Here is a 24,443-nt window from a genome sequence, read left to right on the forward strand (position 1 = left end):
AGCTATCCTATCTGTATGATGAAAAATGGAAACTAACATGTTGTCCACATAATGGTTTCCCACATAACAATATATTATTTTTGTGCTGCATGATTTAGGATTATGGCAGGACAATGCCAAAGCCACTTGGAAAAACAGGGCTATTACCAGCTAACTCAGAAATGCTGGTCTTACAAATACACACACACACAAAAAACCAGAATGAAATACATTTTTTCGATGTAAGTGATAAACACTTTCGTGGTGCAAATTTGCACAACAATATTCTGAGTTGTCTGGACAAACATATTGCTAAAAGAAACACAAATACACTGTTTAAATAAACTTCCTGCAGATTACTACCATTTTCCATTATTTTTGTTAAGTTCTAACAGAATGTCATGAAGAAAATAAACCTATTTTCAAAACTTTACATCTCTGTCATACCAAATACCAAACACCTACTTCCAATAACTGACTTACTAGGCTATTTAATAATAGCTAGGAGAAAAGTGGAAAAAGAACAATATTACAACCCGCCAATATTCCTCAGGTACGCAACAGTATGATGAGTCACACTGCAGCATATAGAAACATATATGCTCTTACAAAAAACATATAGTCGACCATATCCATGGACAATTTCACCAGATTAATACTTTTGCCTTGGCCTACCTGAAGCCAAAGGAATCCATACTATTTTACAGCCTCTGAGCAAGATGTCATCTCTCTTATTTCTACCATAGTTGTAGTACTACTGCTCAAGTCAAAAGTCAACTGACAAACAGCTCATAAAAGGCGTCCAACTATTTTCACTTACAACTAAGCAGCTCAGAAAACTAAGACTGATGAAGTAATCACAATAAACCTAGAAAACCTCACAATTTTGTAAGTGAAATCTAGTCATGAAATTGAAAAATATCAACTAATACTTCAACTCTATATGCCAAAAAGGAGAAATACTACGTTTCTTCAAATTTCTTTATTTTCAGTGTGAAATAGGATTCGAATGTTCTTATCTACAGATGGCAGCATGAGGTCCAAAATTCTTCATCAGTGGTGTACCACTATTTTTCTGTATTAATTAGCACCATGCACCTGCAATTGACTTTATCTGAAACTGCTGAACATTTATGTTCCATCTGGATCCCTCAGTACTATCTCACGGAGCATCCAATTCAGATAAAGTATGCTGTACTATACCAGAAACACTGTCCAGCGTAATTTTAAGAACTGGAAAAACCAAATTAATCTCAGAACATGTGGTTTACTCTTGTGCTTTAAGTCATCCAACCACAGAACAATCGCAAGAGTAATGACACATATTAAAATATTTAAAATTACCACTTCTCTCTGTTCTTCTCTAGGAGCCAACAGAACTGATAACAATATACTTCCCAGATCATGGTCAGGGTAATGAGGGTCCTTCAGACTCAAGGTAACATCTGTTTGCCTAGGAGACAAAAATATATGCATTTATTTTGATTTCAGGCTCTCAGATAATGAAATTTCTGAATCATGAGAATTAAAGGCACCTGTACTTATATGAAACTACTTGAAAATGGTGTCACAAATTTACCCTATTTCTACTTTTAAGTATTGCAGTCTAAACACTCATAAAGAAATACTAAATGCTGTTACTCCGTCTTAAGTACTTATATGTACTTAAGTAATAAAATCTGAACTCTAACATTAATGGATTAAAAAACAGAAAAAAAAAAGTTAAACAGTAGGTGGTAATGCTGTGAATGAAGATAATATAAAAACAAGATTAAAGTGGTTATAAAACTAACCTCTCCATAGACACTGTAAAAAATGTTGTGCATGATCAGTTAATATGTTATTAACATCCATATTACAGTAATTCCCTAAACATAAGTATTTTTCCTTGGCTAATTTTACATGGTGTAATATAATTATTTTCCAGCATAATGTTCTATTTGCAATTCCACAAACATGATATTAGCAGACAACCATAAAGAATGACTCCATAGGCTTGTTTGTACCATACTTGTTTAATTCCAGTGAAGTGAGATCCAAAAATGCCGAACCAATAAAGTCATCTTGAAGTCCAAAGTCATAGTCGAAGACCTAAGATGCACAGGAGATAAATGCATTTTTCAGTATTGGAAATATTTTTTTTAATATTTTCTTGCTTTATGAATGGTTCTTGAAACTCCTTTTCCAGAGTTAACCCACATGTTTCTCCCATGTCAAATCAGGACTATCGGAAAGTAACCTGCAACTTTCTGGCCACAAAATCAAGTTTGAAACTGCTTATGTAAAAGTCAGAATGCATCATGCATGGGCATGGCGGTATAGTACCACTAGACCGCATATGAGAATGACCTCAACTTTATAAAAACAAAAGAAGCACTTTAAAAAACACAGGCACCAAAAGAAGGAAGACCAAAAGAATAACTGAAGTTAAGCAGAATCATTGATTTGCTATACATTAATTGAAATCTTTATCAATTTTTTCAAAATACAGGCAGGAGGGTGGCATATGATTGTGAAAAATGGGTTATTACAGCACTTGCATCAGTAGTAGGAATGAAAACGTATGTTTTGAAGGCTGTGTAAGTTTCTAGGTTTACAAATACTGTAATCTAAGACGAAAACTTAATGGATATGTGTGAGGAAACAGTGACAGTTACTACTCTACTATGAGGACCCTGCCTGCTAACTTGCTACCTAAAAGAGAAAGCATCTGGACAAATTTACTGACATCCAGACAGGAATCTGTGGCCCATACACGGAATAGCATCAATGATTTGAGATGGATTATGCCTTCCCAAGTCAGAAAGAAGAATAACAAATAAACTGGGGACAGCTTTTGGAGGGAAATAAACAAAAAAGGTGGATAGCAACAAAGAAAAGTTGTGATACAAAATGACAAAAACAAAAAATGGGAAAATGTCAATTATCAAAATCAAACTTTCTAGGTAAGTTGAATTTTCTTGACAAATATTGTCATGAGAATTTCGGAGGGCCAGAATATACCTCCAGCTCAAAGTAAGAGTGAAACTTGTGAACAGCTAGTAATGAGAACATTTAACTGAGATGTGACAGGCCTAGGTTCAAGGTCTTAAATTTTAACATAAATACTTCAACTACTGTTGTTACAGAAGCTCTTCTCCAGGAAGTAGTTAAAGCTGTTCATCTTGTAAAAAGACTTTAATATGGACTGGGTTAAGACAGTAGTAACAGAAATCCCATAGCCCAGTGGCTACTGCATTGCTGCAGGACTCAAAGGGTTAAATGCAAGTATTTGAGCACAACTCTCTCATATGCATTGATCTACCTGAGTGGGTACCTTCATATTTTTCTGTCTAATATTCATTCTAATGGAGAAAGAAAACAAATGATGAAATCTCAGTTCCTGTGGCAAAATAGAATTGTTTTGTCCCCCTACAAATTATCAAGATGAAAACATCACATAAATATTTTCAGCTGATGGAGTGGTGCAGCTGACATGCCTGAGGGACAGGACGCCATCCAGAGGGACCTGCACAAGCTGGAGAAATGGGCCTGTGTGAACCTCATGAGATTCAACAAGGCCAAGTGCAAGGTCCTGCACCTGGGTTGGGGCAACCCCTGGTATCAATACAGGCTGGGGGATGAAGGGATTGAGAGCAGCCCTGCCGAGAAGGACTTGGGGGTACTGATAGATGAAAAGCTGGACATGAGCAGGCAATGTGCGCTCACAGCCCAGAAAGCCAACCGTATCCTGGGCTGCATCCAAAGCAGCGTGGCCAGCAGGGCGAGGGAGGGGATTCTGCCCCTCTGCTCCGCTCTGGGGAGACCCCACCTGGAGCCCTGAGTCCAGCTCGGGGGTCCTCAGCACAGGAAGGACATGGACCTGTTGGAGCGGGGCCAGAGGAGGCTGCAAAAATGATCAGAGGGATGGAGCACCTCTGCTGTGAGGAAAGGCTGAGAGCTGGGGTTGTTCAGCTTGGAGAAGAGAAGGCTCCAGGGAGGCCTTACTGTGGCCTTTCAATACTTAAAGAGGGCTTATAAGAAAGATGGGGACAGACTTTTTAGCAGGGCCTGTAGCGATAGGACAAGGGGTAGTGGTTTTAAACTAAAAGAGGGTATGTGAGAGACTGGAGTGTTAGATAAGTGTCTCAAAGCTTGCTTGGCAAAGCTTGTGTGAGCCTGCGGTGGTAGCAGGAGGTTCTGATACCCGTCGGACACCGACAGAGAAGTCACAGAGACACCCGGACCTGGCTGGCAACTTGTCACGTGGCGGGGGGGTCACGTGAAAGACGAGACCCAAGGCGCGTGGACAGCGCATGAAATGTGCACGTGTGTGCCGGACGGTGAGTACGTGCCAAACGTGCCAGAGCCCAGGTACTGACTCCCGGTACCAGAACTCCACTCCCACCCCATTCCGACCCTCTATAAAAGGAGCGTGAAGCCAAACCGCAGTGTGTGTGTGTGACCCACCACCGAAGACGTGACCACGGACTGATGGGATACCGCTGGATCCATGGTGGTGACTGTTCTCTGCTTATCTCTGCGAACGCTTGCTTAGTTTCCTCCTAATATTTCCTGCCTTTCCTCTTGCTCTTTTTCCACTTATACACGTTCAATAAAGTGACCAAAGGTGGCGGCATTTGACCTCATTTGTGTCCTAATCTCACTCTTGGGATCATTACAAACTTTCCCCAAGCCCGAAATCTGACCAGGACAGGGTAGATTTAGACTAGATACAAGGAAGAAAACTTTTACAATGAGGGTGGTGAAACACTGGCACAGGTTGCCCAGAGAGGTGGTAGATGCCCCATCCCTGGACACATTCAAGGTCAGGCTGAACGGGGCTCTGAGCGACCTGATCTAGTTGAAGATGTCCCTGCTCACTGCAGGGGAGTTGGACTAGATGACCTTTAAAGGTCCCTTCCAACCCAAAGTATTCTACGATTCCATGATTCTATGATACTACAATTTAGTTACGTCTCAGAGTGTGTGAACAAGCTACAAAAACTGAAATATTTTACGCTGTGTGTTCAGAGTACAAATATGGATAGACATTATACCACTTGACACACTCTTCCTAGGAAAAAAAAATACACACACCTATTCCCTTGTTGCCCTACTGCAGGATTGGTATTTGGCATAAATAAATCAAAACAGGTAGAATCATAGAATCATTTAGATTGAAAAAGACCTTTAAGATCATCAAGTCCAACTGTTAACCTAGCACTGCCAAGTCCACCACTAAACCATGTCCCTAAGCACCACATCCACCCGTCTTTTAAATACCTCCAGGGCTGGGGACTCAACCACTTCCCTGGGCAGCCTGTTCCAATGCCTGACTGCCCTTTCAGTGAAGAAATATTTCCTAATATCCAACCCAAACCTCCCCTGGTGCAACTTGAGGCTGCTTCGTCTAGTCCTATCGCTTGTTACTTGAGAGAAGAGACCAACCCCCACCTGGCTATGTTGTAAGTGTCCTTTGAATCTGCTTCTCTCTTTCACAATGCTGGGCATGTGTTCATTCCTTATGAGTCGCTATGCTTAATAAGGGCAGGAAAATGGCAATTGATAATTATAATTAATTTTACACTTTTCTAATGACAATGTATGTTATCGGAGCAGAATACATGAAACACAGCACAGATCGATACTCAAAAGCTGTTTATGTGGCATTCATCTACTAAAATAACTCCTACAGCTCCATATTTCAGTTAAAACTTTTGTCATGTAGATGAGATTGAGACTGATACTGATCTGAAGCATTATATCATTTCAGACCAATTAGAAGGATTACTTACGTAAGACTTAAGTTTCCAATCTTTCTCAAAGTATTTTTGATCTATGTATGTTCTAATTAAAACCCTAAGAGTACATCTTTTCTGATAACATTTTTAGAACTTAATTTTTATCTACTTTATTTTACACAATTAAGGGTCACTTTTGGATATAGCTCACCATAAACTACTGGGGCCAGAAAAGTGCCTTTCCGTTCCATGCCTATAAAACAATGATCACAGCTTTTCTAGTTTCCATTCCAGTATGGATACCTAAGAAGTACTAGGGGCACTGCTGCTAATTAGTCTGGGCATTGCTGGCCAATCTTTGATTTAAACTCAAGCTATCTGTTATTTTGGAATAAGTGATCCCTCTGTTATGACAAAATTAAACTCACCTGTGATATACTAAGTAGAGTTACAATGTAAAAAAAAATGCGCATAAAGCATAATGAAACATATAAGCAAACTCACTGTGATCAGGTACAAACAGAAAAAAAACCAGAACCTAGGAGAATTGGGCACACATCTTGCTAAATTCTCAAATTAACCTCAGCAAAGAACTATTTTTAATGGGATAGATTATGCTTCATATCAGAATTATGCAATGATATTTCCATAAATAAAAGGGATGCCATCATGATGAAACACAGTTTACTTTCTCTGTCCTCCTAAGATCACACTAAAGAAGTATAAAACAATTATGGCCTGAAATAAATAAAAATGCCTGCACTTACCTTTTTTTTTTTTTAAATTTTGACCTCATCATTATACAGATGTAATTTAACTAATTTTCACCTCTAAGTAGTCTTTAGTAATGCACTATTGCACAATAAATTTTTCAGTATACAAAAATTACAAAATATAAATTCTTTCAATAACTCTTCTGTTGTAATTTGACAGACGTTAAGTCAGATAGTGTCTCACCTTTATATACAATGATTCTCTTGGGTTATCTATAAGAATGCAAGCTTTTTCTTCCCACACAGGATTGAGGTTCTTGTGTATTGTTTTACTTCTAAATACTTCTTTTCCTCCAAGTTTGAACTTGACATACGGATCACTGGTTCCTGTTAAAGACACATATATACTGTTAATTACATCCTTTTAATACATTAAGGGAATGGAGACTAAATTACCTTAAATAGAACTAAATGTAATTTCTACTGATAGCCAAATTAAAAACAGCAGCTGAGGAAAGAATTTTTTATTGTCACAATTTATTATTTTCCACAGTGTCATTACTCTTTTAATTCCCTGTGTTAACATCAAATGGGTGTTCACATCACTTTCTGTTGTTTGCAATCCATTCTCAAAGTCATACATAAACTACTGCCTATTACAGTGTAGTTTTTAGTTAAGAGAATTATGTCCTTATTAGGACTAGTGTTTTATCTTAATGCAATCACTAAAATTAGATTAGAAAGTTAAAATTATTTCTGTAAAATATTAATCTAATTATCTTATGCCTTTGAAAAGGCACAGGCTCCACTGACACCAGTAGTGTAAGCCTTCATTGACTTCACTGTGTCCAGGCTTACTTCTTCCACGAAGACACGCTTCTTACAACACTCACGATGAGCAAATCAACTCTAAAGTCAGTCCACAAAGTTCACATACTTCCTGCAGCAATCACCTACCCACAGGAGAGCACAGGTCTAAGCCCTCTGATACAAATGAATAACAATTATCTATGACCAGAAAGACAACTCTGAAGGGAATTGAAAGAGAAATGTTAAACGTGGCATGAATAGAGAACAGATGGGACATGGGTGTGGAAGTGTCAGAAGGAACAACTGGTGGAAGGAGGACTCTTAGGGTGGCACGTGCTGGGGGCACAGAGATTAGCAGCCATCCAGGAGCACATCTGTGTCCTCTTCTCAAGACACACATGTGGGGAGACAAAGGACAGCAAGCAAAACCCTGATGGTGCACAGAGGCATGACAAGACTGAGATAAATCACTGCCAGCTAGCAGAAGGTACAAAACGGCACATCCAAAACCAGCACAGACATGGTCATCCCACTAGCAGGAGCCCAGAGACATGAGAAGGACCTGTCAGCTGGCGTCCTTCTTCTCCCCAGCGTGCAAGACCCAGACAACACATCTGTGCTGGTGAATGTGAGCATGCGGGTGTGAGAGTGCGAAAAAAAATGACCCAAATCAGTTTTGGTTTAAAATAAAATCACTTTCCCCAGCCACAAGGTTTCACGCTGTGATTTGCTACGTCACCGTTACCCCTCTCCGGTGCCACTTCCTGCAATCTGACCTGAACTCCTGGTGCATTGACTTGAGCTGACATGTGGGGAAGAGAGTGAACCTGCGATGAGGAGAGGGACAGAAGTGGCCAAATGCCTCTTCCACTTGTGTCCAGCAGTCTCGCCACAGAGACCAGCGGCTGAGCAGCACGAGGCTGCCCCTCGACGAGCGTTGAAGCCGGAGCGAGCCATCACTGTTGCTGGAACAAGCAACTGCAGTGCTCGTCGCTGCCCGCTCCCCTGCGCCAGCACCAACATTTCAGGAACTGGCAGCAAATGGATTTGGGAACTGGTCCAGCTGAGAAAGGCAGACCATTTTGCAACTGGATGGGCTCTGGGGCACAGCTACAAGACACAGAAGTCGTGCTTGCGACGGTCTTCATGAAACCACCGTCTCCATGGTGGACTGAAAAAAGACTACTTGTCTTTTCCTGCATCTTTTGATTACAAAAAATACACTTAAGTCTTTAAAAAAAGAAAAAAGCTGGATAGAGTATTCAAAGTAATACCTTCCCTCAAATGCCAGTTGGTAAGATTTCACTGTTATGTAAGTGAACTTAATTTTAATGAAAAATATTGGATGGGATTCATATTTCTACTTCTCTCTCAGCTATTTCTGAGCCTTAATAATATTTGAGTCTAACTGATCCAAGACTATCTTAAAATAAATAATAATTCTAGCACAAATAGTAACTGCATCTTCATGAGCAACAGAAAATCATAAGGCATACTTTTTTTTTTTTTTTTTTTACTTTTAATCCTTTTCACAAGACCAGCATATTCTAGAGGTTTGTGTTTACAACCACTGGGAAATGTAGTCATCAGGTTTTGTTAAAATTGCAATATGCTCTTCTAAATACAAAGTCTGGTAAACCAGAGCTCTTTGCACTATTTCATGCAGCCACAAGATGTCAGTAGTCTTTACCTAAAATTGTATATCCCTTTTAAAAAACTATAGCGGTGGAAAACTGTGATCTCACATGTGACAGGGTTGCGGTCATTCCTTTCTGAAATTACTGGGCAGAATTTCAGTGGCGTAAAAATGTTTAGTCTAGCACAATTAACTTATTCCTTTGTTATTCAAGTAGTGGTGATGCTTTTTAAGGCAGAGATGACACATTTGAATTGATTCTGTGAAATCTGAAGAATACTTCGAACATGGACACCAACAAATCAACAACAGTAACACGAGGCATAACTCCCCCACAAGCCATAATTCTCCCACCGATTTTCCTCATGGTTGCCGTGAAGCACAGAGAGCTGGCCTTTAAGCACTATCTTTTTTTGTTCAGACTTCACAGATCTCAAAAACTCTTTTGAAATTTGAAATTGATGTGTAACACTCTTGTGAGATACATACCCAATGAACAGTTTAGGATCTAGATGTCAAATAACTTAATATTAATTCATTTTTATGTATAAATTTAGTAGCAGGGTGGGTCAAATGTTAGTTGCACTTACAATACATTGCAAAACCTCAGGGTTTGTATCTCTGTGCTATGGATGCTGAGAATCACTAGGAAGTTTGCTTCAACACATTTCTAGTTTAAAGCTGAGAACTCATTAGGTCTACTTAGCTAAAAGCTCCATGCCCTTCACAGAGCTTTTCTGTTCCTTGAAGAGAGACCATCAAATTTTTAAAAGTGTATGTATAAAGAAAGACAAGATTAAAAAAAAATGGTCTGATTAGCCACGCAATCATTCAGTAACACCTTCACCTAATGGGAGGGCAAAAGGAGGAGCAGAACAGAGACCAAAACTTGGTCCTCTCTCAGTTCTGCTGAACTGCATCAAGCCGCCTCCAGCACTGTTCTATGTCACAGGGTCCCAGTTTTAATATATATTATAATAACAGCAATTTTCACACATATTGTATGATTTTAATATGGCAATTGTGCATTCATATTAATATGACACTATTAATATCATATCAAGCATATGTTAATATACTATTTAAATATATTATGCAATAATATGCTAATGTGTAATCTTAATCAACATCACCAATTCAATTCACATATTTTTGCTCTTTTAAAGAGAAAAATACATTCAGTTTACCTGGGACCTTATTGTTAACAGTGATTACAAGTTCATTACACAAAACCAGAAAAAATCAAAGACCACTCAGATTGAGCCTGCAAGAACCTGATACTGTCATGGACTCCTGTTATTCAAGTGTCAGACTTCTAATCGGTTTCGTGCTTACCAAACCATTCAAATAAACCTGACACAGGAAGGTCTAACTGCAGAAACATTTGTCTTATCTGTAGCAGTTAAGAACATCATCATGAGCCTTCACTCCCAAGCTTAAAACCTTCTCTCAAAAAAAGCAAATCGTGAGACACTGCTTTCTTGCTGAAGCACCACCATTGCCTGTGTAAAGGCAATAAGGACTCCTTGCACAGGGTGGCAGCCTCTCTTTTCATAGGAAACATTGACCTAACAGACAGCGCAAGATGCTGCCAAAGTCCAGGAGAGAAACTGTACATCCTCGCAGCCGCTGTTACCTGACTCCGTGAAGCAAGCACCCCTCTAGTCCTGCAGGTCCCACTCCAGCCCTAACACCAGGGTCTAACACTTCTCTCTTTCTGTGCAGACATCTCCTAACATGGATTTTGCTTTGCAAGTTTAGGACACAGATTAGATCTCCTAAGCAGATATAAGAGAAGATTAAAAAATATTTCACTGGAGAAATATTCAAGTTGTTCAAAGGAATGCTAAACTGGTTTTCAGAAGGAACCAGAGCAGTGTAATAGAGTGGAAATACAGCAAAGGGAAATTTGGACAGAACAATAATCAAAGTTGTATTGGATAGAAAGAACATTCGTTCTCAATGAATTGTATATGTTGACTTAATTGGCTCCCAAGGCATCATAACAGGCTTTTCAACATTATTAGGCCACCTGCTGAACAGACTTTTTGCCTTAATGAAATCCTATTTAATATAATGTGATAAACTGCTAACCAAACAAAATTCAACAGTGAACACAGACGTGAATGTAACCATGAGACCAAGTAATGAGCTTGAGACTGCTCCCCCATAACTACTGCTAATGAGACAGAAAGGATGAGGCAAAAGTCTCCATATTCCTCTACAATATTTTTGCACTTGACTCAGTGTGAATTAAATCAAACTACCAGCATGCTCAAAAAACCTCAGCTGATGATCTACCTATAGTGTACGGTAACAAGACACTGAAATCCTAAAAGCAAATTTTAAAATCTTACACTAAAAAAAGAGTATACAGGTTGCAAAAAAGATATAATACAGATGAACGATACTGAAAAACAGCACTTTTAGCTGTCGCTTCAGGTAGAGGTGTTTTTATACTTCATATAACAAGAAGAAAGAAATTACATTTCAGAAAAATGGTGAGTTAGCAAGTACATTTACTACACAAGCTAATTAACTGATTTAATTAAAACTGTTTAACTACCGCACGGTTAAATGCATTCATTTTTCCACCACTGCTATTCATTCACAGTTTAACTTTTGCAACAGAACAGAAAGCCATATCCAAGCCCATTCTCAAAAACAAGCATGACTGTGCCATAAAAGTTTTTGCATAGTTCAGATGCTCATCACCGTGCAATTCAAATTCCAGTTTCAATTTTTTAAAAAGTTAAAAAACTAACTTTCCCCTGGGAAACACCTGCCTTCTCAACAGCCTGTTGAGAAAAAGATTTCTGAAAGGAAGACAGAGCAAATCAGAGAAACTATCTTCTTCTCCTCTCTCTATGGCTTTAATCATAGGAAAAAAAGCAAACAAACCAATTCATTGTCATCCCTAAGGCAGTCAGCACTGCTGCAAAGCAGACCACTCCAACACAAGATCTTTTTTCTTTTACCTACAGAGATACTAAGGCTAAGCAGTAATGTTACAAAGGTTGCATCCCTGTCCAGTTCCTGATGTAAATCCTGAATCTCCTTTGGATTCACCACACATACACGATAAATAACACACTTAGACCAATTTCAGCCTAGTGGTTTGAAAAAATAGAAGCTTCAAATAACATTAACTGGAAATCACAGTAATTAAATAGGATTTGCTGCTGTACAGGACACAGAAGGAATACTGCAGGAATAAGCACAATGTAAAAAGCAGTAAACACCCAATAAACACAGGGGAATAGAGTTTTCCATCACTGCAAGTAATTGGGCAATGTACACATTTCTAAAAGCAAAAGTAAGTTAAAAACATGTTTGTAATTCATTTACACATAGAACTGTAACTAAACCCCTGCCATGGCTTTCTATTATTCTTCCATTTTACTTTCAGTCTTGGAATTGCTTCATTTGATCTACAATTATTTGAAAAGAAACCAAGCCACTAGAGATGTGGAGAGATGCCCAGTAACTTTGATGTCATAATTCCTGAGAAGCTTAATTATTAATACAAACATTTGTTCTGCATTCATTGCATGAAGAGCTCTTTCACTGACATCCAGCTCTTTCCCCTTCTCTCTGACTCCCTCCACACCCTTTCCCCTCATAATAAAGTTTCTCAGTCTCCAGTTATTTTCTTTGTTGCAACCAAGGTAGAAGAAAAAGCAGAGGGAGAGTTCTCAAGTATGTGTCAGCTGAGTATGTCAAGCAAAACACGTATCAGTTCAAAGCATTTTACATATTTTGTATTTCCAAACTGCAATATGAAGTGTCTCATAAAAAACCCCATAGAATATGTCTGCTCTGTCCAGTCTTTTATTCTGACAAGCAGGGAAACTACTTACTACAGATTATTTTATATTAATTTAACAAATAGAAATAGTAATTGTTATTATTTGTGTTGTACCAGAGCTGCCAAGCCTATCTTCTCGTTGGTCTTCAGCAACCCCCTAAACACCACAACTAAACACTTACAGCTACAACACTAAAAACTACAGCTTTCCCATAAATAATCCTACTTTCTGTCCTTCTATCCACCTAGCAAAGAATTATCCACCCAATTCACCTAAAAAGGACACTAATTAGTTTAAATGATACAAAGCACTTCTGGAAAACTAATATCACCAATTACAAATTCACAGTGAGCACATGGATGCTGCAAGATGCAGAGTTCTTGTATTGAAAAGTCAACAGGGAATAAAAATTTTAATTATTCAGTGCCCATTAAAAAAATATTGGTTATAACAATCACAGCTTTTTATCTTTCTTTTGAAGACTTATTCCTGCCACAAAAAAGGCTGTTTTATACCGTATTTCTATGTAACCCATGATAAGTATCTTCACTTAGTTTAATAAATACTCATTTAAGCAAATACTAATTATGCTTGTGAAATAGAGAGAATGAAAAAACATACTGGCACAGGACAGAATAGACAAAAAAGCAAATGTGCAATGGTCAACCTAATTTCAAGAAAACATATTTCATTTTAAGCATGGCTGAAGTCAGATTAATTTAAACAGGATTTAAGCATGCTCCGGAAATGTTTTCCTTGCAGCTCAAATTATTATTCTAGTTAATATACTTTAATATAAACAGAAGGACATCCCTTAATCAAAAGAAACACCGTTTGCTCTGCCCCTACAACCTCAGAACTGAAATTATCATCTTCCTGAAATTGTTTAAAGCATGATCAAGTGTTTTTCAAGACAGCCAGCTTTTGCAAAATCAGTCAGAGGTTTCACCTCTTCTGGGACAAAGACAGAGGGCTCTGATTTGGTTTGCTTAACAAGCACAGCTCACTGTTGGTCTTACACATTATACCTTCCAGTTTTATAGAAATAATCTTTTTGATATATACTTGCAATTGACAAACATGTGAGTTGCCCTTGTCAGTGTAACACCACAGTCAATGATCTTTCTCTCCAGTAAGATGTGCAAGTTTTTCTCCATTCCCCACGGATAATGATTTACTACACATTAAATGAAAACTGAAATAAAAGCTGAATCTTAAAATGTAAAAAAAAAAATGCTAGGTAAAGCAAAAATAGAAGCCTCAGCAGCCCGCAGCTGCATATGCTTGGCACAACCAAAAAAGGTACAATGCATATTTAATACCTTGGTTGAAACTGATACTCATTGCATATGCAATCCTAGTTAAAGTCACATGAAGGAAAACGTACACTATGAAGAAACATTCACAGAAACATACTATGTGAATCTTGCCTTAAAGCAATATTTTAATTTACTAGCTAGAAAACCTTAATATGTTGGTATTTCCTTATTTGGATATAGTAATCTGAAAAAAAAAAAAAGGCACATAGTAGAATTATGCTAACAAAGCAGGACTTCCTATTCTCTTTTAATGATCAGACACAGAGGTATTTGATGCCTTCTAACAACTTTGAACTAACAGACCAGACTCCTCCATCTGAATCATCAGAGGACGATGGTCTGGAAGCCCCAAGCCAAGCTGTTGCTACCAACGCTCTGTCAATTTACCTGCATTGCCAATAAAGAGCTTCACAGGGATTTGGACTACTGGAGCAGTGGAGACCGCTGAAGTGCTACTTCACCATTCCTGGCCAATAGGTCACCTGACTGGAGGAATCTCTCTTTTTAGTCTTGGCATAAATTGCCACTGCAATAGTCTACTCAGGAACACCACTCAACATTTGACGCAGGTATCTGCATTGGCCATAGCAGTGCAGGGGCACTATAGGTGACTTGACAGCCTACTAAACTTTCTTTTTCTACCTTGTTTTAGCACTGTCAAAGTCGTCTTGCTTTATCTCCATTACTTCGTAGCTAGAGGAATAACATGATTCAAAGTTTCAGTGAGATGTTTACAACTTGGGAAGACTTATTCAGTGATCACCTACATTCGTACAACAATCCAGAGATGCATCTAGGAACATATGTGCTTTTTCCCCTCTTATGAATATTCCTATCTTCTTTGAGAACAAAAGCTATTAAAAAGGAATGAAAGCTTAGCCTCTACAAATACCAGTGGTAAATAAGCATGTTTTGTAATCTGCAATGTTAGCACTATGCTCCACACGTCTAGCAAAGGAAAAATCCATTTAACTACACAATACATTGTCATGTGAAATTAAAGTGAATGATAAACACGTTCCTGTAACACTTAAAGAATAAGAATCACAGCCATGAAACTGAAAGAAAGGGAAATAATTTGAGATTTGCTATTAAATAAATGTATTTGCTGAATATGGAATTCCCTGGTGCATTTATCATGGAAGAGAAAAAGAAGAAACACGCTTTATTCTCAGTACTGATCTTAAACCAGAAATAGCCATTTCTAAGTGATGGTAAAAAACCCCAAAGACTATAAAAAAAAAGCTATAGCCAAAAATACCCGATCCCTAGTGCTATTACTAGAACCTGCAAACAATTTTTGATTATTTTTATCCTCTTCAGAACTAATAAAAATGGAATCACAACTACAGTTTTATAGTTTGGGAGAAAAAAGTTCCAAATTATGCCTCTAGACTATGACAATTTTACAAGGAATAACTTGAACAAGTACAAAGCCATGTTGTGCGTGCTTTGGACGAAGTGTACTGGTCAATCAGCAGGCAATTAGTGTGACTCGCACTTCAATAAGCCCTAAGGGACTAGAATAATAGTAACACAATAGGAAACCCTATCTTGTATCATGTAAGTATCTCCTGCTGCTCCTACTGGACTAGCAAGAAACTTTTTGGCCTCCCAACAGGAATTTGTGCTCGTCTGTAATAGATTGCCCTCACTTAAGCCCAGCTCTTCCTTCCTTCTCAGTCTCATGCCATGTAGCTCACACCAAAGCCTCCACATCATCCTACTGCTATGAAAAGTGGGGCTCTTCTGCAGATGAAATGAAATTCCTTGCACTTCCTCATATGTCTGTATCTGTCTTTTGCGTGTGTATACATGTTTAAATCAAGATCACGCAGGGATGGATTGTGCCCATGATTCACTTCCCTGTTTGGGACACCACAACAAATAAATAAAAATATAAGCCTACCAGGAGCTTTATATGATTTCAGAAAAAAATACAGCAAGTTCTTTTCATAAATCTGAGCTTCTGTGCAGTCCAGTTAGGACTGTATTATAGAGAAACACAGCGCTTTGGTTTTCCTGGGTTGAAGTCAAATTCTGAGCACAGACAATGATGAAATAGTTTTTAGACAGAGAATAACAGGCTCTGAATTTTTACAGTCACAAGATCTCACAGAAGACAACACAGCAGAGAGAGAAACAGCCTCAGGAATGCAAGGTTTCCACTCAACTCGTTTTTCTGCCAGGTCTTAACAACAGATTTTTACTGCTCTTAGCCAGAAGGTTCATTTCCCATTATTGCTGTCTTTTGCATTATAGCTTAACTTACATGGCAACATTTGTTCGCCAAACTCTGTATGATAAGAAAATAACTGTACCAATGATAGACAGCAATCAGAAAAGGAACGTTTACATTAGAACCGTTAACCTCTCCTATTGGCAAAACTCTCATCTCTTACTATAGTGAGAGCTACCAAGAACATGACTGTAGCAAGTCAGCTAGAAATCAATACAGAAGGCAAACATCATCAGGAGTCATGATACAGTATTCTGACTGAAAATCAGCTAATTTCTTACTCTTGATATGAAGATGAGTTAATATTCCCAAACTTATTTTCATAACAATGAAAAATAACTACCCTGCTTGTCATTTTGCCTTGTTTTATTTCCTAAATATTTTGCAAGGATATCAATGGAGAAACCAGTCCAAAAAGACTGCAGAAACTGGGATTAATGGACCACATTCTTTTATTTTAAAAATGTCTTCTTGAACATAGAAAAGGGAAGGAAATTTTGCGATTAGAAATGCTATTCATAAAAGTGTAGGTAATAAAAAGTGTAACTAGGTGACAGACTCAGATAATACAAGATCTTTACTTTGTATGGCTCACTGGATTGCCAGTGAAATTACACATACTATAGTTCAAAAATACTGCTTTAGATAGTATTACAGTGTTAAAACAGGAGCATAGGTAGGAAAAGGTACAGAAGGAAAACAGGGTTAGGTTACAGGACAGAAGGATTTTTGTCTCATTCACCCTTCTGCAATACATAAATCTGAAAATTCCCATTTTTGCTTTTAATTACAACAGTATTTTCTAAGTAATCAACTAAGATGAGAATGACTCTCTTCTAAAAACTGATTTTAATAATTTCTCCGTACTGATGTGCTAATCCAAAAGCATTCTCTATGTGTAATTAACAAGAGTGGCAACAATGTGATTGCAGCAGTGTCATCTAATGATACATTGTCAGAAAAGTTTTACACACAAACTGCAACATCATGCATGCAATACTGCATCATGAGATCAACTCACTAGGCACACAAGACCAAGGATGCCTTAAAACAGGGGGAAAAAAAGTCCCTGACTTCATATCCTGGAGAAAACATTTCTGGAGAGCTGGACTCCTCTAAATTTCAAGTTATACTACACTTGAAGTTATATCATAGAATCATAGAATGGTTAGCGTGGGAAGGGACCTTTAAAGGTCATCTAGTCATCAAACCCCTGCAATGAACAGGGACACCTTCAACTAGGTCAGGCTGCTCAGAGCCCTGGCCTTGAATGTTTCCAGGAATGGGGCATCCACCACCTCTCTGGGCAACTTGTGCCAGTGTTTCACCAGTGTTTCGTCATCTCAAGGTGTACCACTGCACCGAGGTGCATCATTTCTTACTGACAGTTTATGTTACACTTTGTATGAGTACTTCAAGTTTCATTAGAATTCCCTCCTATTCTTCTAAATTGACCTGTAACCAAAAGATAAAAAACCACCCCAAAGATCACCTCTGAACAGCTATTTATGAGTGCTTACTGGAGAGCTTGTCTAGTTTTTGTTTCTAATTGCAAAACTGAACCCCCCAAATGGCCTTTTCTAGAAAACGTGAGAAACCTATTCACAGCATTTCTCCCAAGAAGGTAAGGATATTTTACTGCTTTCTTTCTATTGCATATTTATGGGATTCCAATATATTGTACATACTATTTTACACATGTGACTGTTACAGGAGAGGAAATTTTGGTCCACTCAAACTGAGAGAGATTCTACTATGAACTTCAACAGATCAGAAATAAATTAAGTAATCATAAAATCCAGAGTGTACCTAAAATGCTCAGGAAGCCTGCTGTTTAATAGGGCTTGTGATTTCTGAACCTACAATAAACCTATTTAGCCCACAGTCCATCTCAATACAACTGTCATCTTTGCTGCATATGAATTTTCCCACTGTACTGCAAACTGACAGTTTTGAGTGCCTAAAAGCAACTCATCAAAAAATGTTTGAAAAAAATAGAAAGTTATTTTTGCATTTCATAATTATATTTTTTCAATATCCACTCAGTCATATCAATAAATATTTTACGTGCTCCATAATTCTCATAAATAAATTTCCATTTGGGGAATTATTATTTTGGGGTTTTTTTATTACATTTTTCACTAAACTAAATAGGACGTAGATTCTGGTTGAAAGTACTCTGCAGCTCCAAACATATTTTATTTGGATGCCTAAACAGTAGGGTTGTGAGGAAGCCAGTAAAGAGTACGAACCTACTGACAGCAGTGTTTGAAAAATGCCTGTACTTGCCAGTTTCTGCTGAGGGTGGCACAGAGCCAGCACTCAAAGGCAGCTTCTGCCAGACCTTGCCATGGGGAAATTCACAGCAACTGTTGCTGTCTCCAGAGGTATCAGGCCTGACTTTATTTTAGAATTCTTGTAGAAATTTTCATTGTAAAATGCCAAGGAATGGCTGCTAAGCCATGGTCTCGAGTTATTTAATAATTCCACAATTTACTTGAGACAGTCGATCTTCATATAGGAACAGACTCCCCCTTAAAGGCTTAGGAAAGAGCACTTAGCCACCCTCTCACAAGGCTGCCGTGCAGTTTCCTCAGGTGTTTCCTTCCTCTTGGAATGGAGAAATGAGGAGAAAAATCAAGGGCCACAGTGCGTTAAGAGAAACATGGCAGGTCTGATGTTTACCGAAATACATGGGAGAACAAGAGATCATTAGAGGGCAATTGATGGACTGACATTTTTTCAGCTTCCCATGCAAAGAGGTGAAGCTGTTCCCTCTGAAGTTTTCAAGGGGACAGTAGTCTACCATCGATAGGTGAGGACTTATAGAACCATAGAATTGTTAAGGTTGGAAAGGACCTCTGAGATCATCGAGCCCAACCTGTTAACCTAACTGCCTGGTCCACCTCTAAACCATGTCCCTGAGCACCACATCCACACGTTTTTTGAACACTTCCAGGGGCTATGATTGCACCACTTCCCTGGGCAGTCTGTTCCAGTGCCTGACCACTCCCTCCACGTCCTACAGTGTGTACGAATTCCTGGCTATGACAGAAACAGAAAGCCATTAGAAGAAAGATGCTGTGTATCGACCTAATGTAAGCTGTTTGCTGGATGGAGAGGTGCAGGTGCAGTGAGGGACCTGGCAGTGAGAGCAGGCATCGTGTCAAGCTGAGAGCAGAAGGAACCAAAGCAACTGACTGACCTCGTCCTCCAGTGGACTTTGGCACCTTCTGCAAAGGGACTTGCTCAGACGGACAAAGCTGCTTGCAGCACATGAGTAGAGCGCACAACCCCCTTTCTCACTACTCCTCTCTGCTCTTTCCTCCCTGCTTTTCTACATTGCAGAAGGATGCTACTCCCCATCACCATCAGGTATGAGTCACTGCCACCAGGACCCTGTGTGAGACCTGGCTACCTTTCAGTGAGGAGAAAACATTGCCACTGGCCTCCAGAGCTGCCAAGCGGCAGGAGGCCAGGCTGCAAGGAGAAGAGAAACCACCACACTGCTGCAGAGAGCAAAACAGCGGCAGCAAGGCCAAGGCAGAGCAGAAAGGAAACTGAAAAGTGTTTTCCCAGTCTGCATTTTACATTGGGCAATGCTGATTTGTACCTGTTGACGATCAGAATAAAATCCGGAGTCGCAATTCTCTTTAACCAAAGCTAACCTCTCTCTGCAGAAAAAGAGACAAAACTCCAGTAGCCTCTTCCTGAATCTTAGGCATCTTTACTCAAATATAGACAAAAAGCACTGTCTACCTAATGAGCAGTTTTAAATAAAACATCCTGTAAATGTTTTTACACACTATGAATGCTGGCACACTTATCTACATATATTTACATGAATTCCGGAGTAACAAGCATGCCAAGCTGCCACTTCTTGTTTCAGCATCTTATCCTCACTATCTCTGTAATAAGGAAACAGAGCATTTAAAAATTAGTTCTTCCAGACATTCACATCCCCAGGAGTTTTAAAAATTATTAAGTGTATTTTTGACTCAGCTAAAACTTAATATAACCCTTCTGAAATACCTTCATATAAGCTAATATTCTTTCCCATTCTGATTTAAACTAAATATAAAGCCTTTGATTTGCATCAAAAAAATAATGATATCTGATTTCCTTTGTATTAAAGAACATTCAAATTCCATACCTAATTAATACGCTAAAATAAAAATTAATTAAAGAGCTACTTTGAGGAATGTTCACAATTAGTGGCATGAAATACTGATCCAAAAGGCCTTTTAAAAATAAGTTGGCATCTGGCTACCTGTTATGGCATGAATAGCATTTCTCTTTGGTTATTGCCTTGTGACTATTTGCCACATTCAGAAGATGGTACGAGCACTACACTATTGATTTATGCCAATAATCCTCTCATCTCGCCTCTCCAAGAAACAGAACAGAGGCATGTTCCTATCATTCTCAACTGTGTGACAGACTTAGCAATATTTCACAATAAGCAAAATTTATTTCATAATGCAGGTTGACCTGCATCATAAGGATCAAGAGTTTCTCGGTTTCCAAAGCTACACTGTATACACTGTATTTTAATCTAGTTAAGGACTGAATTTCAGTATCAGTGAAATCCACTGTTCAAACATAAATAACATGCTCTGTAGTTAGGCCTAAATGAAAAGTTTTTTTCAATAATTTTAAATGCATTGCCTTATACATAGGTTTGCTTTCAATATTTTGTCATTGCACAAAATCAGGACTATCTTAAGGGGTTACTTAATCACCTCACTTTACTTGTGATCCCACTGGTGCTTACTTTTCTTCTAGATCCTGAAAATGCAGATGTATACAGAGTTATTCACCACACAAAATGCAAAGTCTACGTGCATGTTCTTGCATTATTACGGTTCTTCAGATTGTCCTGGTTTTGACCGTCACCTCTCCCAATTATTCTCAATTTAAGCAGTTAAGTCTCTTAGAAATATTTCATATTGGAAATGGGAAATTTTATCAGATTGAAATGCAGTCTTTGCACTGCACGAGGGCACTAATTGCATACTATTTCTGGCTTACTTTCGCGATCTCTGGGTGCAGGTTTCAGTACCAGAATCAGCCACTTAAGGACCAACCCCTCAGCTGTTTCTACAAAGACAGATTCTCTAGTCTTAGAAAGCATTACTGAACCATCTCCTGCAGAGAGAGACACAGAGATCTGGAGATATTATCCTTTTAGAGGTCAAGGCCTTAGATGATGATAAACATCTGTTTTCAGCAACTCTTCCTGTAAGATTTCACACAGAAAACACACTACTTCTGATCATCATGAAGAAGCCAACGAACGTTTCACTCATGCTCAAAAAAGTATTTTCCAGAAGGGATCAAATTCATCATGTACCTAGCGTGTTTTTTGACATGACACAAAGACCTTGGGATTAACCTGCGCTACTTTATTTCCCAACTTTGTCTAAAGTGAAGCAGCAAACGAGTATTGTACATTTCTCAAAAAGCATGAAAGGGAGTGGATTCCAGGCTTCAGTGAAGTAAGAAAACACTGTGAGGAAAACATATTTAAAACACTTAAAAGAAGATTGTGATATCTTTCTTTTGACTGAAGAGAATCATAGAAAGCCAATGACTAAGATATAATTCCCCTTTTCACCAACTGTGCTATAACATTTCAGTTTGCATCTCAAAATGAGTCTCTTTTAAAGCAAAAATGGATCGACTACAAGGGTTTTTTATTTGTTTTTTTGTTTGTTTAAAAACAATATTTGAGATATTGCAAAACATCTGTAAAGGCATGTTACCAATATGAAGTAGCCACATAAACTCCACATGCAAGAAGTCAGACTCCAGCAACAAATCAAAGGGATCTTTTTAACCTAAAGATTTTAACTCCAGAAAAAAACCTTAAAAATATACGTGATATTACACAAACAATGTGTATGCCAAAAAGCAAATGAGAAATCAAAACTGAAAAGGAAAACATAAAGATGTTGGTAATAAGGTTAACTTGTTAATATTACCAACTTACCACGTCCGACATTACAATTTTTCCCAATCTTATGGGAAAAAGTATCAGGAAAAAAAAATTTAAATCTAACTAAGTATATAGTTTACTTTAGGATGTGCTTAAATAAAGCATATGTTATAAACATTTGTGGTCACTATAGGATTTTGCCAGAAGCAAAAACGTAGACTGTCTCATCACATAGCTGAGATGAAGTTATGGTACTACAGCTCCATGGTGCTTGGAAGGAAAGCTGGATCAGGCTGGAGACAGGATTTCTTGTGAAGATGAGGAGTTAAAATGGTTAAAATAGTTACATTTCTTTTTGTCATACTGCACACACCAGAGCATAAATATTGCCTGTTATAATGAAGGATTATTTTCAATCATTTGAGAAGTCAACAGCAAGATGTTGGTCCTCTCATGAAGAATGTTCTGTTCCCCTTTTGTTGTGACTATCAACGGTGCTATTTATCAACTAACAGCCGTGATTAATGCTGGCATTGCTAGCCACATAAATATAGCTTCAATCTTTCCCCTTTTCTTCTGAGAATGTTGTGGTTTCTCTTTTTATAAATTTGGGGAAGACAAAGTGTGCAGAACATTCACGACATGAGAATTCAACTTTGAATTCCAAGACTGCAATATGTTCAGCAGCAGGTTTCTAAAAATATATATGAAACTGCAGTTCAAAAATTAAAGAACAAAATGCTAAAATTAAAATGAAATTCTTTTCTACCATGTAGTTCAAGTATTCTTTTAGAGTGAAATTCATAGTAGTTGGAGAAAATTCAATTGTCAGGCTTCAAGCAGAGGATCTGGGAAAAGTTTTGGAGGAATGGGGTGTTATGTGCTGTTACAGAATTAGAGTATAAGACTCCTCTGAGACAGTCCTGCGATAAATCTTCCAAGCTCTGGTTTTAATATCTAACACATCCATCTTAGTAGCTCCATTTAGCATTTGGATATATATCCTTACACAGTCCCTCCCATGGACTGTCCTGTAATCACCTTCTGGCTCATAACCCCCGATATAAGCACTGCTGCAGCATGCAGGCAATGCAACAGAAACACTGATACCAGCTGAGACCAAAGGTCCTGCAAGCTCACTCCTCTCTCTCCATCAGGGGCTATAAGCAGCTGCTAACAGAGAAACAAGATGACAGGCACATATATTATTTCCCTCCAATGTCCTCCTAGGCACCAAGAATTTGGAGGAAAGACCTTCAGAGTCAGATGTGTTTTCTGTGCATTTCAACGCCCTTTGTGGATTTTTCTTCCGTGAACTTGCTGAATCTCCTCTTGCACCGACATAAACTTCCAGTAACAATTCAGTTTTACATGCCCAGTTTGTTAGTGAAACATCACTGGGACTACTACAGGGGTACTTGAAACATTAAATAAAAAAGAGCTAGTATTACACGCAAGAGAGAATTTAGACAAAACTAACTTCCCAAATCAAGCCCCTTCCTGTGCACTTCCCATTCAGCAGCCATCTAAATCCATGAAGTGCCTGCCTAATGCCTGTAAAGTCCCCTAGATCAAGTTCTGCAGGTGCTCCTAAAATCTCACTGAGTAGGTCCAAGAGAAAGGGAAAACAAGCAGAAACACGGTGGATGACAGCCAAGACACTGTCATGAGTGGATGGGTCCTAGCTTGGGGTCCCATTACAAGGTACTGTTTCCATATTTTCCCCTTAATAAACAAAGGCTCAGTCCTGGAAGCCCAAACCCAGCTGAGATCTGAAACCTGGTCAATGTGGGAGGGAGCACATCTGTAGCTCCCCATCTGGCCTGAAGGATCTTCTACAGTTCACTAAGACGCAATGCACATTCTCCTTCCTGACAAGCTTGCAGTGGCTTGGTAAAACACTCTCTTCGTTGCCCAAGATGGGAGAGCTGAGCTTTTTCAGGGACAAGAAAAAATTCAGAAAGGGAGCTGAGTAACCCAGGCATCTCACTTTTTTGGTAAGATTTCAAGCTATGAGACTATTCTGTGAAACCGGAACCCGACAACTACATTCTTCCCCAGTATCTTTTCAGAAGAAAAAAACAGTACTTGCTCAGCCTTTTGAAAGGCGACAGGTGTATACCATCCAAAGTGAATTACAGGCTCCACAACAGGGTGGACGATGACCGTGCAGTGCAACCCTAGTGTCTGGGCCCTAGGACTAATAAGTACTGAGGAAACATCACTCTTGTCACGTTGCCTCCCACGTAGCTTGAGGAGGCTTCGTTGCTGCTCAAG

The 24,443-nt window shown here is 38.6% G+C and overlaps 1 protein-coding gene across 1 annotated transcript in view; it reads right to left on the reverse strand.

Annotated features, from left to right (window-relative positions):
* The window catches only part of MCTP1 (multiple C2 and transmembrane domain containing 1), a gene marked incomplete at its 3' end in the record, with an annotated part of 281,417 nt that overhangs the window by 147,533 nt on the left and 109,441 nt on the right, over positions 1-24,443 (reverse strand). The window contains exons 3-5 of the mRNA XM_082337413.1: positions 6,660-6,802; positions 1,991-2,070; positions 1,324-1,432 (exon numbers count right to left, since the gene is read on the reverse strand). Coding sequence (XP_082193539.1) covers positions 1,324-1,432; positions 1,991-2,070; positions 6,660-6,802 — 332 coding nt within the window. The remainder of the gene's footprint in view (positions 1-1,323; positions 1,433-1,990; positions 2,071-6,659; positions 6,803-24,443) is intronic.

The sequence above is a fragment of the Platalea leucorodia genome (assembly GCF_965183815.1).
Source record: "Platalea leucorodia genome assembly, chromosome: Z".
In the NCBI taxonomy this organism is placed as follows: Eukaryota; Metazoa; Chordata; class Aves; order Pelecaniformes; family Threskiornithidae; genus Platalea; species Platalea leucorodia.